General features: G+C 40.9%; 1 protein-coding gene across 5 annotated transcripts; it reads left to right on the forward strand.

Annotated features, from left to right (window-relative positions):
- The first annotated feature begins 2,162 nt into the window (after positions 1–2,162).
- Positions 2,163–18,035, forward strand: nadka (NAD kinase a). Of its 5 annotated transcripts, none has more exons than XM_037103964.1 (12): positions 2,163–2,254; positions 3,246–3,422; positions 5,202–5,285; positions 13,406–13,535; positions 13,813–13,921; positions 14,037–14,122; positions 14,241–14,343; positions 14,492–14,634; positions 15,307–15,406; positions 16,965–17,122; positions 17,256–17,338; positions 17,783–18,035. In XM_037103964.1, exons 2-12 carry the CDS (start codon positions 3,271–3,273, stop codon positions 17,928–17,930), a joined length of 1,296 nt encoding a protein of 431 aa, XP_036959859.1. In that variant the 5' UTR covers positions 2,163–2,254; positions 3,246–3,270; the 3' UTR covers positions 17,931–18,035. The 5 variants fall into 5 exon arrangements, with proteins under 5 accessions (XP_036959859.1, XP_036959858.1, XP_036959860.1 ...); XM_037103963.1 differs by having other exon boundaries at positions 2,214–2,359; XM_037103965.1 differs by having other exon boundaries at positions 2,236–2,348.
- Positions 18,036–19,224: the final 1,189 nt, after the last annotated feature.

Here is a 19,224-nt window from a genome sequence, read left to right on the forward strand (position 1 = left end):
AGTCAGAGCAGTTTCACTGTACAGACTGTCCTCTCTGTGGAGTTAACTCTAATCATCCAGCAGTGATACTGCAGGCTAAATGATAACGTCAAGAACTCGCTTATTTCTCATGTAGCATTTGCTCACATGGTCTGTGTTAGAAACTGCGAGGACATTCATGAGAAATTCAAATTGGTATCGTTGAATTGGCTTCTGCACAATGTGATGGAAAGTCTAATTGTGACGGTTCTGTTGGTCGCCAGCTAGTTTAATGTGCTCAGGTTTGAATTGTCCCAAACAAGGTGAGCTTGTTTGAAACATTTGTTTGATAGAGTCATTCATGTATGGCCTGTAGGTACGATTATTTCAGAACCTGAAATCCCCTTCAGGACACGTTCGCTGTCTTCGACACAATCAACACCTTGTAACTCCATCGACCAGACCGACTGCATTTTTCAGGAGAAAAGAACCAAAAGTAGGCAAGATTAGATCACAACCTAAACAATGCGTGCCCACACCCCAGGTCACACACCCTGAGGGGAGATAAGGGGCCACATTTTTGCATCAGGGCCCCAAGCAGTACATTCTGGCTGTCAGACCACATTCAGCCCCTGTGCAGATAGCAACACTGTTCAGACAGCAAGTTGTAGTTGCCACTTTGGATACATTTTCTCAAATCAAACACAGAAGAACACATTATGGTGTCCAAACGTCTGAAGTCCAGTTGCCTACGATATAGCACTTAGAATTACCATGACCTGGATGACTGAGAATCTTCATCAGCACGAATATCAGTTCAAAAATTTGAAAGAAGAAAGTTAGATCGTTGAAAAAAATGTCCATGAAATTCAGAATATCTTGTGTTTGCGTTAGTGTTTGGTAATTCAAAGACAACATAAGCGAGCTGGCAGGGCCTCCAGTTTGTGTAAAACCTGATGAGATATGTTATAATGCTAATCCAGCATGACTCAACAGATTTCCACAAAGCCTTTTTTTTTGTGATGTCACAGAACACTTGACCATCTCAGTCGTCAAGCAGCCTCATGAACGGTGGAGGAAAGTCCGCGACGTCACGACTCGCTGGTCTTCAGGTAGTTCTGTCAGAGCATCGAGGTGCGTTTGGGCTCTCAGTATGAATCCTTCTCCACACTGATCAAACCAGAGGGTGAAGCCTGTCTCTGGAGAATGGAGTGGTGCTTCTCCTTAGAGGTCAGTGTGGACTAAAGTGTCCAACTCCAGAGGGGCCAAAACATTCAAACATTTGGCCTCGTTTCCATCCTGAGAAGTGGTTTAAAAACTGCTACTTGTCCTCTGAGACGCCACAAGACAGTCTTCTCTTGACAGGCCTTTTGCTGATTGTCGAGCGAATTCCCGTCCTTGGATGAAGTTGCTTTTCTGTCTTTCAAGAAACTAGGTGTATTGCCCTTGACGCATCCATCTTCTGATGGTGTGTTTGTCTGCCTGATTGTACTTTGGATGCAACTGATCCAGTTTCCTGCAGTGTGTTTTTGAGCTACACCCACCACCTTCTTACAAGCCTTTGGTCTCGTTATGGTTTGCCCCACGAGGAAGGCCCTCTTAGTTCTGATGCCTTTTTTCCACTACCACAGTGCTACACAGTAAGCAATGACCTGCCGGAGACTTAAGGCACGATCGTACTTATAACACTGGCCTGACATCTGAAGATGTGCTTCGGTGGATACAGTTCAAGGAAATACAAACAAGAAAAACAAGAAATTTGCTTAAGATTGTTTCTGACCAGGAAGTAGTGCAAATCAGGATCTTAAAAACATCTGCATTTTATATGTCCTAACATAACTCTGTGAACGTTTCCTAATCCTCAGACTTTGATTATTGCCAGGTTTACATAAAGATATACGAGATTTTTAATGTGGTCTCCAGTGTTGGACCCCACTGTACATAAAGCACACACATAGCATCATTATGAATAAACTATTACACATCAAATAAAACTTACAAGCAAAAGCCAACGGGTTTAGTTGTGAATCCACAGGTGAACTGAACTGTAACACAATTACAGAGACTAATCTCTGTCTTTGGCTTGATTAAACAGTGTGTAAAATGGGACTCATCCGTAATGATGTCATGCCGTGGTGATTTGTGCCTGCCAGGCTCTGGAGGAGTTGGTCATGTTGCCACTGTTGACCACAGGTTGGTTAAGTCGTCCAACATGACATCGACGAGGAGGCGGCCTGTGATTGGTCGCTCCGTCATCAGGAAGTGATGGGCTGACTGTTGACAGCTCTCTAGTAAAGTAAGATGGTGTAACATTATTATCTAATAATGGCGAGGCTCTGATCCCACGGCAGGTCGCTGCGCTCCAACTTTGTGTCGTCCCCTGTAACGTTGTGGGTACAAGGTAGTGTGGGATACAGGGGTGGCTGATATTACGCTTTGTGTTGAAACATGCCTCACTGCTAGCTTAGCTCGCTAACTAGCTTAACAGTAGCGTAGAGGGGGATAGCTCACTGTGAATGTTCTAGCATCTGGCTCCGTCACCATTCATCCGCTTACAGCAGCTTTGTGTGTCGGTGGAGCTCTTGTTGTAGCTAACGTCGATGTTATGTTTTCGGGAAACTTATGATTGTCAAAGCTGGCGAGCATAAATGACAACGAGGCTGCTAACCTCGCCCAGCTGTAACATAGTTATTAAACTCTCTGTAGCTAGTTATAGCTAGCTGTTTATCCAGCCGGCTAGCCAACGGTACGTTATCCTCAAATGCTGGAACTCCTAAAAACTTCATTGTAATACTTGAACTCCGCCATTGTGCTGCCCGACACTGTACTTAAGCATGGCTTTAGAGTTCCTTGCATTGTAAGACACATTTTTGTCGCCTTTATTACAAAAATGATGTAATGTTCGACTTAGAGTTATTTTAAATGCAGCAGTAATGCCATTGCTTTTCTGTTCCTAATTTGGCGACGACATGATATCAAATCAACATTAAAAGTTGAAAATTTGGACAAATTTGTTAGGCCTGTTGGATTGCATATGTGCCGAATTATAGACGAATATATATAACTGTAATTTATCAATGTTTACTCTACATAGAATCATTATTTGTGAGGCTTTTATAGAGCATCAATTAAAATGCCTGCTTTTTTCAGTTGAGTTTGGATCTAAGTTTCCACCATAGCTGGCAGATTGGATCAGGACTGACTGTCATTGTATCAAAGTTGCCACATGACTGTATGCCTGTAAACATCAGGCTCGGGGTCTGTCAATGATTGGTGTGGCCTGTCAGTTCACTTGCAGCCTGGCCGTCTGAGATGGACGGTGGAGAAGAGATGAGAGTAGAAGCTGCCCCATATTGCTGCTCCACCTGTGATGGAGGGGAGGTCTCTGGCCGCAGCCTGGCTAGACGCAACAGGAAGACCCGCAGCCTGAGCACCTCCTCGGCCGGCAGCGCCTCTGAGTACAGGTGGGTGATGAGCAGGGGTCCACACGCGGAACATGATTCTTCTAGGTGATGTTAAGTCATTTTCTTTGGAGGTTATAGGTCATAGGAATTTTATGAGCAGATAACTAAGGGATACCATCCTTTCCAAGACCATAAACAAAAGCTTTTACTAACTCTACTTTCTATACTGTTTTGCTGCTTATGTGGTTATGCTGTTAATGTGTTGCCATAGAACGATGAGCTGAACGAACATGTCTAGGTGTTCCTGACAGGTAGACCACACAGCTACAGCACAGACGACTGACTATTGCTGTGTGGTACTTAAGAGCAGCTGCTGTTGCTTTAGGTTCCATGTAATGAGAAGCATTTTCAAAACAGACTTGTGACATGATCTGTGTTGCGCCACCTCGGGCTGTCGAGAAATGCAAATGCATGCGTACAACCCCTTTTACCGGTCACAGGAATTGCGTCAGGCAAACATAACGCTTGTGGCCTGAAATGTTTGTTCACTGTGGATGTGGCAAGAGCTTTGTTTGTGTGTTTTAGCAACAGCGATGGGGTTTGCCATCAAGGAGAAGTGAAAAGGCATAACATGTCCTACGGGCACGAATCGTCCCAATCGTTCAGTTACTGATGAGGAAACACGGAAGTGAGCGGTCATTTAAAGATTACACTTTTCCAAGTTGTTGAAATACCCTCCCACAAACACATTCATTGAGTACATCCTAATTTTGGAAAAAGCCACTCATTTTGTGACATTTAACAGAAAGGTGTGGCCATGAATCTAGGTCAACAAACTACCGTACTGTATCTGCTTAGAAGGGTGATGAATTCTCTTGGGTTACTTCCTGATTATAGGGCAGTGACTCACAATAAGAAGTGGGAAGGGAGTTCACTTTGGCTGAAAGATGCTATGAGTCTGTGTGAGTTTAATTAAAAAACCTGAAATAAAGAGTTTAAGTCAAGCTGAGTGCAGTCTAACATTTTTATTATTTAACATGGCTGGATAACCTTTGATTGTGGGTGATATTTGAAGAATGTCATTAGCTTTTGTACAAATTAGCCTGTTCTTACATTTATGGGATGGGATGAAACATTTTAATAGCAAAGAGGAGATAAAAATAAGATGATGGAGATCTAATTTTGGATTGGAATATTTTTATTCTCTGGGTAGACGGTAAAAATGCAGGCTTCCTTTTCTCTCTGATCACTCTGATCCCTCCAGATGATTATATCAGAATAACATTCGGTGTGGATTTCAAGTGTGAGCATCATGACGTTCAGTAATACGACAGGCCCATGAACCTGCCTTTGTATTTGTTTGCACCAGAATCTAAAGTGGCGGACAACTTTCAGCACATTCTCATGTTATACAATACATTAGATGGTCCACAGAAATGACCCTGGTCGTATAAAAGAGTCTGACTTCAGCTGGTGGAAGTCCCTCGGCTCACGCTCAGTCTCTATGTCTCGCTGTGGCTCCACTTCTCCTTTTTCTTCAAAAATGAAGAAATGAAAGTTGGATTCATTTGATGAGAAACTTTGTATGTGTAGATGATGATAGAGACCTCCATTAGCAGCCAGCATCGACAGTTCTCCAGTTCGTCCCGTAAATAACGGAGAAGTGATTTTACATATCACAGCTGAAACAAAATTAAGCTTGTGCTTCTTTTCTTTTTTTTTTTTTACTACCTGTTTCTATGTTGTCGAAAGCTGTCTTGTTTTTGTTCTTGTGCATTCTTGTCTGACAGCTTTGGTTATTAAAACCTGAATGTTTGTCTTTGTCATCCTGTCTTTCAGGAGGACTCAGTCTCTTCATGGACCAAGCCCTGTGACAACGTTTGGGCCAAAGGCATGCATGCTCCAGAATCCACATGCAGTGATGTAAGTCAGACAGAGCAAACAGGTTATGCGTCAGTAGGAATGTTTGTGTGTTTGTTTGTGTGTTTGTGCGTGTGTGAGAGATCATGGCACAATGTAGTCCTGGGGACAACAGTAGTAACTGAATCTTTGAAGTGGCTTTGATTACTTGTACCAGGTGTTACATGTCAGTCTGTAGACACGATAGCATCTCAACCACAGGATGCCATCACAAACCTCGAATGGTGTGTGCTTAAAATCATAATATAGGCCAAGTTAGAAGATGGTTATGGTAAACAAGTTGATAGTTATTTTTTTGTTACAGTCACAAGGCGGCGTCGTTTCCAATTCTCAAGTGTCAGTTTATTCTGTGCAACAACAGAGATCATGAACACCTCGCTGTCTCTTTTAGATCTTGTTGGGCCAGTAATGACTCTGAGATGTGGGGTCAGTTGTGACACTGTTAATAATGAACTTTTCTTTGTGTCAGCACTGATTTACTAACTCTCATTTTAACTTAAACAGGTAGCTGTCAAATGCAGATTACTTATTTGGTAAAGACATGCAGTTTCCCCAGACCACATGAAATAGCAGATGTAAAAAAAAACCCAAAACATTCAAACATGCAAAATGTAAAATCGTTGCAGATATGGACTGATGAACAGTCTTCTTTTGATTAAACTTTTGCTTGACTAACAAGGAAAATCCAGTTTTAAGTGGATTAGTACTCAGGCAATATATTGATATTATATTGTGATTAAAAGGATTAAATGTTCAGTCAGTGGTCATTTTAATGCACTAGAGGCCTCATTTACAAAAATAAATCTTAAATTGCACTTTCTTTAGACAGTTTTCTTATGTTGGATTCATAAAAAATGCTGAGCATGAGAAAACTTGTGTCAGCAGATTCTAAGAATCCCATTGGTGACTTATACACCTGTGATCAACAAATATTGTCTCTTGAAGGTGGTAGAGTTGCATTAAAGCAATCTTGCCTGTAATTAACATTTTAATAAACCTTATATATTTGTGTTTTTATATTTTTCATATGATCTATTTTATTATTAGAATTCATATTAAAAGGACTTAGAACTCCTGTAACTGAATGCAGTAAACTGATCTATATGTTATACTTCTACGATACTGTTGATGAGAAGCTTTTAACCTCACGAACCCAATCTTCCTCATACATTTCCTAATATCCTCTCATGTCACTTCAGAGTTTGAAAAACAAAGTATTGCACACTGTTTGGGAACGTCACATACTGTACTGTCCCATCTAAAAGTAATTAAGTGTCATCTTTAAACCAAGGCCGTGATTTATAGCTGCACTAATACAACTGTCAAAGGCGCCATACTTATATTAAGGAAGTGTTTATCAAGCTACTATGTTACAGAACTGCATCTGAGGTCATTCTTTTCTTTTTCTCTTTTCTGTCATTTTTTTTCATTTCAAACTGCAAATCAAGCCGTCAAACATGTTTCATTTTTAATATGATGCCGGGTCAAGATGCCAGGTAATATATGAAGGCTGTGATGTGTTTTTCATTATTTTAGCTTGACTAAATCTAACTGTTAATGTGAGTTCGGAGTGCAGCAGGACAATAACACTAAACATTCAGACGAGGCAACCAAGGAATTTATAGGGTTAAACAGGCGAAACGGTCACCTGATCTCAGTCTAACTGAGAATGTTATTGATTTTCCGATTACCAGACAGAAAGCAAACAGCACCCGGAACCAGTAGAACAGCATGTCTTGGACCTTTTTGATTCCATTTTGAAATGTCAAAGTTTGCATTGAATGCCTGCTCAGATTCGGTATTTGATACCATGCTCGATACAACGGGCAAAATGAACATAACCTTGTGACCAGCTTCAAATAATCACTCTCAGTATTAATCCATATTTCAGTATTTTTGACAACACTACTTCCTACACAGTTTATGTGATGTGAATGTAAACACTGTCACATTAAAGCTGACACTTTTAACCTCACAGTTCAGTTGGATCCACTGTGCGAATCAGTCATTGTGTAATATTTAGTGAAAGCACATCTAAGAATTCCTACTTCATTGTCTCTTGTATCTTGCAGTTGCAATCTTGCAATGCATGATATTGAGGTATTACTTAGTTGAAGTTGTTGTGATATTTGATTTTGAACCCAGTCCGACCAGATTTCAAAATATCATCACACTATGATATTACTTAATTTATTATATGACAAGTAAATGAAATAAATCCTCACATTTCAGACACTGGAATAACAAAAAATGATTAATTATATATAGGTCAGCAAACTACTAATTGATTATTTTCCAGTTTTTATTAAACTCAGATATGAAGTGATTTAATGAAAAAGCCCTGCAATAAACATTTCATTGAATCCATGTGTTACCTTCTGACCAACAGCACCCGCACTTAGCAATGTAACAAATGTGGTGTGATGCAATACAACATGAATTACTACAGAAACATATCAAGATCATTCTGACACATTATCGGTAAAAGCTGAACGCACCTCCTGGAACTTTTGCATAGATCTACTTAATAAGTCAGTGAGCAGAGTTGAGAAAGACTCTTGGTGTTTTCCCCTCACAGCGTGGTCAGACTGTTGTCCTCATGACCCCTTCAGTCACATAAGTGTCTCCCAGCCATGTTTGCTTTTAGCAGCGGCAGTTGACAGATTAGTTTCCCCAAAGCTGCTAGACAGGTTAAAAGTAGCCACCAGGCTATTTTTGTTTCAAGCTAAAGGTGCTGCTGTAGTGCTTTCAGGTAGAGGAAAGGGAGGAATACTGACCACTTCAGTCTTTTTCTGTGGAAGGGTGTGGTTGTGATACAGATGAAGCATTTGTTATGTGACCACAGTGTGTCCACCCATCATGACTGTCCCTGTCCCCAAACACACCCTGAAACTTAACACAGCATTAACCAAAGGGATTATTTCAAAGCGAGCCCTGTCAGCGAACTACGGTCCACATTCTCTGTCATTATGCATTGCTTAATGTAATCGGCTACTCAAACAAAACCATCACGTCACCCCTCTGTGACTCGTCATGATGAATCAACATTTTTGATTATTTAATATCCTCTGTTCAGTTAACAGATTTTATTGTCAAAATATCTCCATGCAAAAGAAACTGCAGTAGTTTCCACATTGGATGGATTAGATTGGATTGTTCATTCTAAAGCAATTCTGCTTTTTTTTTTGATAACCTTGAGTTCTCTTCTTCACTCCTCAAATGGTTTAATATAAATAGATATCTGAGGCTCTGAGAGGTAAAACTCAGAACTGTTACACAAAAAAGCCAAGATTAGTCTAAAGTTCTGGAAAAAAAAATAATACAAATTTGGGTAGGGTACGCCATCAACAATCTCAGGACCCCTCAGATTTATCTTGTGATACTTCGGAGGGGCCCGACCCCTAGGTTGGGAACCAGTGAATTAAACTATTTCATAGTATTTAAAGTACTGACAACTACAGCAGAATTGATGCAAATATTAATGATCTATTGATAAATTATCTGATAATATATCAGCCACAGGGCCAGTTCTCTACAGGATACATTTTCTTTGATACTTTAAGCTGATAATACTGTACTTTTATTTTCATAGGATTTTGAATGCAGGAATTTCACATTGTTGTATCGCTACTTTGACTGTAGTAAAAGATTTTAATACTTCTTCCACCGCTGGGTATTTGTGATGAAATTCCTGCATGGCACCCTCCTAAAGCTCATCAAAGTGTAATATATTTAATTTGTAATTTTCTCACTGGCTTTGTTTATTGGTCAAATACTATTTTCTAATGGTTTCTTTCTAATAAACCTTGCATTGGGTAGGTCACTCAGGTCATGCTATTGTGCTTTGTTCCCACCTATATTTGAATTATGTTGTAATGATAAGGAACAAACTGAGACTGGTTAGTTGTGCTATCTTACATGAGGTCTTAGAATGAATGGATAACTCTTTAAAGGTACTAAATGTAACTTTAGCATTCCTGCATACACCCTGTAGTGCCAAAAGTGCTTCTCAAAGTAAAAAAAAACAGGATCTCTGGAAGACAGTAGTGTAGAATAAACACTCAAAGGTCAAGCCAAACACAGCGAAGCCTAGACTAAGGAGAAGTTAAAAAAAAGAAGACAACATGCAAAATGTCAATATGATATAAATAAAGAGATAAATACAAGAATAAGAGCAATAAAAGACAGTAAGAAGATGGGAATAGGTACAGGTATGTTGCTGTCCTGTGGAAATAATCACTGTCATGCAAATGTGCAAGAATATTTTGCAAGAGAGGAAATAGAAACCGGGATACTGGAGCACATTTATGGCATTTTTGGTCCAATTAAAGTGAATAACACTGCATGCTCCCTTTGTTACAGTACATGATCTCATGCACCCACTCCAAGTCCATAGTTCTTCAGATAAAGTCTGTCAATAAGTTATGCAGGAACGAGTTTATTGTTTACCAATGAACACGTGGTCACGTTTAAGTCATTATATGGTGACTGTGGCAGGTCAAAAGGAAGCTCATCTCCATCCTGTCGTATTCCCATAACATGTGATGACGCAATTCACCCACAGAGCTCAGTTGATACATTCTTCTTGCCCCGTACTTCCCCTGTCTGCACATCAGCTGGCTGCATTGTCTTTTCTTGAAAACGGTCATATAATGGAAAGGACGTTTCGTTATCTTTGCTTTAATAAACAGGGAAATATCAAGCTATTTAAAAAAGTATGAATGTGAACCTTTCAGCGTTAATCACGGTGATAAAATGTGTGATTGGACAGATAGCTTATTGTGTGGTCAAAGCTCTCATCACAGTGGATATTCTAGTTCTAGGTTAGAGTTGTATTTCAGTAAATCACACCTGTCTAATAAGGAAAGCCCTTCCCTGAAATGGGCGTGCTCAGCCCTGGTAGGCGGGTGCTGAGATGAAATCATGCTTTAAGTTGAGTGAGAGCTTTAACACCGCAGCACAATGCACCAGGAGGGTTTTACTGTTAAGTCCTGAGCGGGGATAAATTTAGCCGCGGTGAATCCCGCTCGAGGAGCTGTCAGCTGATCCCGGAGCCCCACCGCAGCGCATGGAGACACCCTCAGCCTCTCAGAAAACCGGTGGCTGACTCAACAGCTCGGCCGCAAGAAGTGATCTGACTCAGTCGCTCCAGCTGCTCTACGATGTGCAGCATTCGAGGAAGTTGTTAGAGGCAGAATGTGCTTTTGTTTTGCGTGCACGTGCCACCGGGACAGAGCCCCGTTCTCCAGCTGAGTTGACCTGACGCAGCATCGTTGTCGCAGTACATGTGGACAGCCATGAAGTTCGACCAGTGCATACAACAGGACACTGCTGGGAGCAACAGTGAGAACAAAGTGTGGAAATGGTGAGAGGAGCGTCCCAGTGTCTTTCTTTTTTGTTTTATTGGTGAAATATTTACTGGCAGCACCAGGCAGCGTGTGGGTCACTGCTGCAGATGTTCAGAGGGCTTCACAGCAGGGAGCAATTAGTAATATCAAACTGGTGTGTGATGTCAGAACCGTGTTTAAAAAGTTAAGTCTAGGCTCTTTTGAATTGAGAAAATGATTGTGTGAAGATGTGTGCAGGGTTGGACTGATATGGTTTCCAGAGGCTGAATTGATGTAAAGGTTCAGTGGCTGTATCAAAGCGTAATCGCAGTTCAGACATGTTCCTTGTGGCTTTGTTTGCATGTTATCACAGCCCGGCTGTTGTAACAGCCCGGCCCTGTGGTTTGGACGGAGCGGGGTTGCTGAATGAAAGGGGAAGGTCAGGGCTGTGATGCTTTGAGGTTGGTCAGAGGAGAAGTTGTTCATGAATAGATCACAGCTCGTCGCCGCTTCACATGCTAATGAAGTTTTGCTTTGTGTCCCGCGAAACCGGGCCTGCACACAGCTTCACTTTGCTGTTTGTACCTGTTCAGGTTTGGATCAAACAGGTTCACTGCATTGAGGAAGTGTTGTATTAGAGGTGGATGTTTGCCTCAAGCTAGTGTAGCCTGTGCAGTATAATACAGTCTGATTCTAGTAATTACTGCCTCATGTAAATAATCCCTGGCAATTTTCCAGCTGTAGCTGTACATTGTATATTTTGGGTGGTTTTGGTCCTTTTTGAGTCATAAAAGAAACTGGAACAGAATATCTTAATGTTCTGCTTTCTTGTGTCAGAACAAACTATATTCAGTCTCATAAAAGAGAAGTTTTATTCCAAACAGTACAGCAGCAGATTGCACTAGATGTAAAATGTTCTCCTGGTGATTTCCACAGGTGGGTAGAGACTCACAGGGTCTGGGTGGCATTTTTTCAACCTGTTCAGTCAGTTTTATGGAGTGAGATTGTGTGCGATAACTTTAAGATCTATTCAGAGCCGAAGACAGTAGGCATTGACCAGTCTGTTATTTCAGAGCCAATACTGGTTATTAATGATCGAGGAGACAGAAAACCAATAATTAGGAGCGACATGCATTTAGAGAAAAAAATCAAAATCTTTATTCATAGATTTATTCAGCCTCAAACACCACCTATTTCAGGTCTCATATAAGGCGCTCTAGGAATCCAAGCAATTATCATTATTATTTTTAATAGTACTTTAATTCCACTCCATTCATTTGATAACTAAAGCTACTTGTTACTCTGCAAATTCAGATTATTCAGTACTGATCGGCTCTTACTCTTGACATGAGATGGTGTTGTGGGACCACAGAGTGGTGACCACTAACAGAGAGAGGGTGCTGCATCAGAGCCAAAGTACTGCATTTTAAAATGTATTTATTTATCTGCAGTCAAACACAAAAAACACAGATACTAATAATAGGAAAAGTGCTTCGGCCGCGATAATTAACCACACAGATGTGACCATCTGTGACCACATGTGCTAAGACACTACAACAAACTGTTTGTCTGCGTAGAGATATCATAGCCCACAAAAAATACAGTTTAATACCAACAATACTGATACGGTGTGGCAGTCACCGTTTGAAGGCTAAGGGAAGGGGAACTGCTTGTGTTCACAGTAAAGCCAGCAAGACAGCACATTGGTCTCGGTGACGTCCACTGATAGCAAGGCACGAAACTGCCATTCTCCACGAGTGATCGGTGTGATTGTCCTCATGTGATACTGATGCTAATTTGCCAGCAGAGATTACTGATTGTTGTCAGGTACCATATCGTGCGTGTCGGCTATGTGTGCCGCTTGCATCGGAGTAACCCTTCATAGTAAAGGAAGTAAAGAGATGTGTATAAGTGGTACGTATCAAGTAAGTTAAGGTAACACTTTGAAATACCCATCATTTAAAAATGGCAAATTTATAGTTTAGTTAGTATAGTTTCTTATGCAGTTGTAAAGGTTTATAAACAGCAACTACTTAGTATTCATTTAACCATTTTCCCAAGTATAATAAACATCAGCTGCAACCTTACAATAAACATTTGATAATCATTGATTAGTGAGACATGCATGCAGCGGTTCTACCTTTTAACGCTGACATTTAACCAATACAAAACCACTCTTTAGAACATGATTGCTTCGAGGCTGCAACAGTGTCAACAAAAATAAGTTCTTATATAAGGTCTTGACTGAGCCTGTTGTCCAATCAGTAGCTGCTTAACATGTATGACAGAGCTGAGACTGAGAGGCATGAACAGACTTTGGTATCGATACATCAGCCCAGAGTTGTTCCCCTTGGCTAGGTCCGCCTCATTGTCCATATGATTCGGATTCGTTTCAGCCCCTTGGCATTTCACTCTCCCTGTTAGTTAAGTCATTCTTGTGTAATGTTTTGAAAATATCCTCACAAGTTTTAGAGAGATCTTTGCCCCTTTTTAAATCTCAAAAGACCACTCCAGCTTTTCTTGCCTCAGTCTTTGTGTAAGGCCATGACCCTGCAGGAGACACGTGGGGTCGGCAGTATCTGGCAACAGAGCCAGACTATAAGCCAGAGACACTAATTGGACAGCTAGTTGGCAAATCCTGGTTATGAATGATTCTTCAGTTGGATAAGAGATCTTACATCAGCCAGGATCTGGTTCAGGTCTTTGCTGATATAAGTAAGAGGGGGGGGATCCTTATCAAGTGAGCCTTGAGTCTGTTTTGCCCTCCTGAGGTTAAAGTTGTGTTTGTGTGATCAGGCACATTCAGGACCCCGCCAGCCAGAGACTGACGTGGAACAAGCCACCCAAAAGTGTCCTTGTCATCAAGAAGATTCGAGATGCCAGTCTGCTGGAGCCTTTCAAAGAGCTCTGCATGTTCCTCACCGAGGTAAGACACCTGTGTTCATGACAGAATTAGCAGCGTTTGCTGGTGGGAAGCTGGTGAGGGATCACTGTAACACCACTGTGTGTGTTGCCCTCTTGCATTCAAGTCCTCTTTTCAAAATGAAAAAAAAAAAAACAAAGAAGAAGAAACCAGTTGATCTTGATTAACTTGCGACCATTCCATGAATAATAAAAGCGTCTTTGTGAGCAGAGACACTGACTTTTGTAATATTCTGGGGTGGCTGGTGCTAATCTTGTCTTTCTGTCGTGTGTTGCTGTAGGTGAAAAACATGATTGTTTATGTAGAAAAGAAAGTTTTGGAGGACCCAGCCATTTCAGGTGATGAGAACTTCGGGGCCATTACTAAGAAATTCTGCACTTTCAGAGAAGGTACAAAATCTAACCAGTCTCTTTGAAATGGATGTTTGGACACTATATATTTAAAAAAGCCAGTAAAGATCTTTGTTAGGATATTTAAAAGGTTTGTTGTCCTTGTATTTCTCAGATCTTGACGACATCTCCAATCGCGTAGACTTCATCATCTGCCTTGGTGGAGATGGAACTCTGCTGTATGCGTCTTCGCTCTTTCAGGTGTGTGTTCACTCCCCCAGGGTTTTTTTGTTTTTTTTTAAGACAAACAGCTTTTGTGGGTATTTTTTAAACGTAGTGGTTCTATATGAGAATCGTGTCATTCCTTTGTTGATTGCAGGAGAGTGTTCCACCAGTTATGGCCTTTCATCTGGGCTCCTTGGGATTCCTGACACCTTTCAAATTTGACACATACCAGTCTCAGGTCACCCAGATTATTGAAGGTAAAGAATGCTCTTAAATCCTTCTGTCAGCCCCTGGCTTTATACGGCGCTCCTGATGTGTTTACAAATGCTTGTGTTCTTCCAGTTTTTTAATCGCAAAAGAAACGTTGTGCATTTATATCTATATATATTTTTGATTTGAATAAAGGTAATGCTGCCATTGTCCTACGAAGTCGCTTGGTAGTCCGGGTGCTTAAAGAGAACTGGGAGAAGAAGGCCAGAATGGACGAGAAGGGCATCATCCTGACCAATGGGGATGTTGAAAGTAGCCGTAAAGCCATGCAGTATCAGGTAACGTCTGCACCACACACCATATGGCAGTATATCAGTATGTCATGACATTTTAACTTTTAACATTGGTAATCTCACATTCCTTGCCAAGACGTAAGGCTCTAATTCTTCAAAACAAACAAACGTAAGGTTATGAATAAAAATAGGAGCAGCCAGTCAGGGAATCATAATAAAGCAACGCATGCTGCAATTTTACATCTGTCAACAGTCAAAACCTGGACTGTGATTAAGTTAAACAGGTTACCCGTGTTTTGTCATAGTGACTCGGCTCTATTTACGCTGGATGTTTGAGTGCTTTGAACGTGTTGTGAAGGGAGCACTTGAGCAAGAACTGTCATTAGCGTTTCAGGTATGAGGTTGAAAGTCTTTGTCAGTGTCTCGTCTCGTGTAGACGTGGCGTTAACGAGCATGTTTACATATAATTATTCTGCTGGTGACCTACTTTGGAACATGACATTTGTATGGAAAATGAGAAATCTTTGTGTGCATAATTCTTGATTTCTCACCGCTTCAATTGTTTTCTGTACAAAAGAAGAATGGTTGGCACTCTGGATGTGGTGTTTACAAGCCGCAGTATGTTTGTTTCTGTGGGAGTACGAGGACATCCAGGTTTCTCAAAACTCAAAAGCGGAGGTCACAAATGTTAACGCGTGTTCCCTGTGTGTGTTTCAGGTACTGAACGAGGTTGTGGTCGACAGAGGACCGTCCTCCTATCTCTCCAATGTCGACCTCTTCCTTGATGGACACCTCATCACTACAGTGCAGGGAGATGGTGAGTGGGCACACAATCTGTCTTCATGCTGGCTGGTCGATAAATGTAATACTTACAGTGCACGGGGTCAGTCTGGTCTGCACTGTACCGCCAACATTCAACGAGTCCAGAGTCTGAGGGTGCTGACACACAAATCAGACCAGTGTTGTATGTTGATACTGTATGGCAGCCAGGCTTTGGACCCGGTGGTGTTAATACGCACTGACAGCCCAAACAAGAAAATCTGTGGATAGTGCAAAGTTTAGTATCTGAGCTTCTGGCTGACATTCGCCTCCCAGCATGCAGTTGGACTTTGCACAGATGTTTCTAGATGTTGCTGTTGTGTTAGAGAGGGCAGCCATTCAAAATGCAAATCCAAATATAATGAAGTAATACATAGATTTAAAAAAAAAAAAACAGCCATTCGAAAGAGTCTAAAAAATTGTCACTGGTAAACAAACTTTTGACGATGATTCATACGCATCGTGTCGTGTCCTTGAGTTTCTTGGGCTGGCTGCAGACAACCTGCAGGTTGCATCAGTTTCATGCAGCTTAACAATTACACACAATGTTTGAAAACAGCATGTAGCAGATTAACACCCATGGTGGGTCAACGTATTGACGTACTTGCAAATGAAGATACCATCTGTTAAATTGTAAGCTCGACACCAGGGAAGTGAGTCCAAGCTAAACTACATGAAGTGACATGACTTTTGATTTTTTTAAGAGCAAAACCAAAGTGCCCTTTGTTTTCTTTCTTTATTTGATTAAGTCCCTCGAGTCCTTCAGATCTCTTTTTCTGAGGATGACCCGGGTGAACTGTCACACACTGAATTGCTGATACTTTGCAACTTGAGTGGAAATTAAATGCATACATGTTTAGTCTAAATTAGTGCTAAAACAATCAAGTGACTAAAACAGAGTAAAATAGGGAGAGTACACTTTTGATACTCAAATAATTAAGTCAGTTATTAAAGTTGTCTTAAATTTCTTTGTGTTTTTTTATAGGTTTTCAGATCATTATGTAGCTCCCCAGTAGTGTTCCTTATGTATCCAAATCTGAAAAATTCAAATCTTTGTTTTTTAGTCAAAATGGCTTGAGGTATCTTTGCACAGGATTGTTTATGTGCCGTAGAAAGTAACCGCCGTCTCACAGTGAGAAAATAACAACTAAATTTAACTGCTGTTACTAATGGCTGATTGGGAGCGTCCTCCAAATAAAAAGCCCAGAAAAGAACTTTTAGTAAAATGCCAAATGTTTTCTGGTTCCAGCATGAAAATTTGATGTTTTCTACCATTTTCTCACTTTCTGACAATTCATAGTCAAAAGAATAAATATTTAAAAATATATATATATATATTAGTGTGAGATAAAACACTGGCCAACAGGAGATTTGTTAACATATCATTTGTTTCTGTGCCGTAAGCTTTTAGAGTAGTTGACATTTGTGGAGATGATGCTTTTATTGTGAAGGATGACTAACTAGCTGCTTTTAGGAGTAATATACATAGTGTTTGTAACTTTGCCCTGATATCATGCTTTAATTCACTGAGTGCATGTGTCTCTGCGCCCACTCAGGTGTGATAGTATCGACACCTACAGGAAGTACAGCGTACGCTGTGGCAGCAGGAGCCTCCATGATCCATCCCAACGTCCCAGCCATCATGATCACCCCCATCTGCCCACACTCGCTCTCCTTCAGACCCATCGTGGTGCCTGCTGGGGTGGAGCTAAAGGTGTGTGTACATCCACTGTTTGTAATTAAAGAATGAAGAATTCTCATTTCATACTTTCTCTGTGATAAAAAAAATAAAAAATCGTGTTCCTCCTGTGACTTTTCTGTATTCATCGCTTGTCTTTTTTCTTTAGATAATGCTCTCTCGGGACGCTAGAAACACAGCCTGGGTGTCCTTCGATGGGAGGAAGAGACAAGAGATCTGTCACGGAGACAGGTTAGTCCACATACCTGCTGGTCAGCACACCTCAGCCAAACAAACAGCCTGTGAAGCCAAGCAAATGAAGCAAAGCGAAGCATGCAGATTCTGTAACAGATAATAAGTTTAACTGGTCCTGCAGCTGCCTCGACACTTGCAGGCTTTGTTATGTAACCTTATCAACCTGTTAATAGGCTTGTGGCCAGTCAGTCTTTATGTAACGCCTCCAGGTGTAATCATCTTCCTAGTGCGTGAAATGAGCTGCCCGTCATTTCGAGCTGTGGGACCCTTCACAGAGAAATACTCAGTGTTTCTTCAGAAGGAAGTTGCTGAATCTGATTTCAACACCTTCCCTTTGCTTTCATGATTGCAAATACCTGGACTTTCCTTTCCTCATTCAACCATTGTGACACAAAACCTTGTCTGGTTCTCTCTTTTTTTTTCTCTCCTTCCTTGTTCCAGTATTACCATCACCACTTCCTGCTTCCCCGTTCCTTCCATCTGTTCACGGGACCCGGTCAACGACTGGTTCGAGAGCCTGGCCGAGTGTTTACACTGGAACGTGAGGAAGAAGCAGAACTACCTCAGCTCGGAGGACGAGGAGTTCTGAGGCCGTTTCCAAGATCTTAGAGGTCTTGTCCAAGGTCTCCAGGACTCCTGAGGTCCTGGTCTTAGCTTGACCGTGCTCTGTGCCATTTTGTCTTTCACGGATATGGTCGGGGGGTGGGGCAGGGGTAGGGGGGGGTTGGGGGGTGTCTCACCAAACTCCATTCAACAAACCATCACTTTAATGTTGCCTTTCATAAGAATTTAAATGCTAAAAAAAAGTTTGGGGGCCAAACAGCACTTGTGCTGCGGCCTGCCATGTTTTATTTTGGTGGTACACAAATGTGGGAACTATGGAACTCCTAAGTGTCCAATTAAATAAAATGAAAACAACATGAAATTTTATTGTAGGTATTTTAAGATCCATAATAGCATGAAAAAAACAAAATATAAACCAATTCATGTTAAAATAACTTCTAAAGCCTCAGCTTCTGTGGCAGTGGAGTAACTCCACTCTTCAGAGTTGACATTTTGAAATGAAATTCAAGATTCAAGATTCAAGAAGACTTTATTTATCCCGAGGGAAATTGTCTTGCAACAGTAGTAAAACAAAGTGAGAAAGGAATACAAAAGTAATAAATAATGGTAAAGTAATAAATAAACTAGTTACTAAGTACACAGAATGCAATCCAACCGTGAGCAGCATAAAACTGAGTAAAAGTAAGTACACAATAAGATTGAATAAAGTGACAAGTGGTATAAAGTGAAAAAATAGTAAATTTAGCAGCAGCATGAAACAGCAGCAATTTACTAAGTTAAATTACCACCAGGAAGAAATTCTGACATGTCATAAAAACAAAAGACAAAAAAAGTTCATAATTTATCTAAAAAAATGAAAAAACATTATCAAAAAAAACCCCAATGAATTTCAGGGGTTACAAACATGAACGCCGAGCCTCATCAGACTCATCTATTCTATTCAAAGAACCAGGGTCACACATGTAACCTACCCAAGTTTCTGTGCTAGTATGCAACATTAGAGAGGAGTCTTTAAAATTCCCCAAGGATAATATGTCCTGCTCTAATGTGTAAGCATGTTAAAGTGGGGGATTTCTGAATGGAGTTTGGCCACACGATTGTTCCAGGACTATCCCTGTGTTTTCTTTCTTTATAATGTAAAAAACTGGCCCTCTGAGCTCAGTTTGTAAAGAAAAGAATTTTGACTCATAATCAAAAGGAAATGCAGGGGTCTGGACGCACAGGGTCAGTTGTGGATGGCAGTTATTGCAATACTCTCGATGGGTGTTATCAGGTCTGTTCTAGCACTTTTTAATCTTGAAGACAGATTGCAGGGACAC

This window comes from Acanthopagrus latus, chromosome 7 (assembly GCF_904848185.1).
Source record: "Acanthopagrus latus isolate v.2019 chromosome 7, fAcaLat1.1, whole genome shotgun sequence".
In the NCBI taxonomy this organism is placed as follows: domain Eukaryota; kingdom Metazoa; phylum Chordata; class Actinopteri; order Spariformes; family Sparidae; genus Acanthopagrus; species Acanthopagrus latus.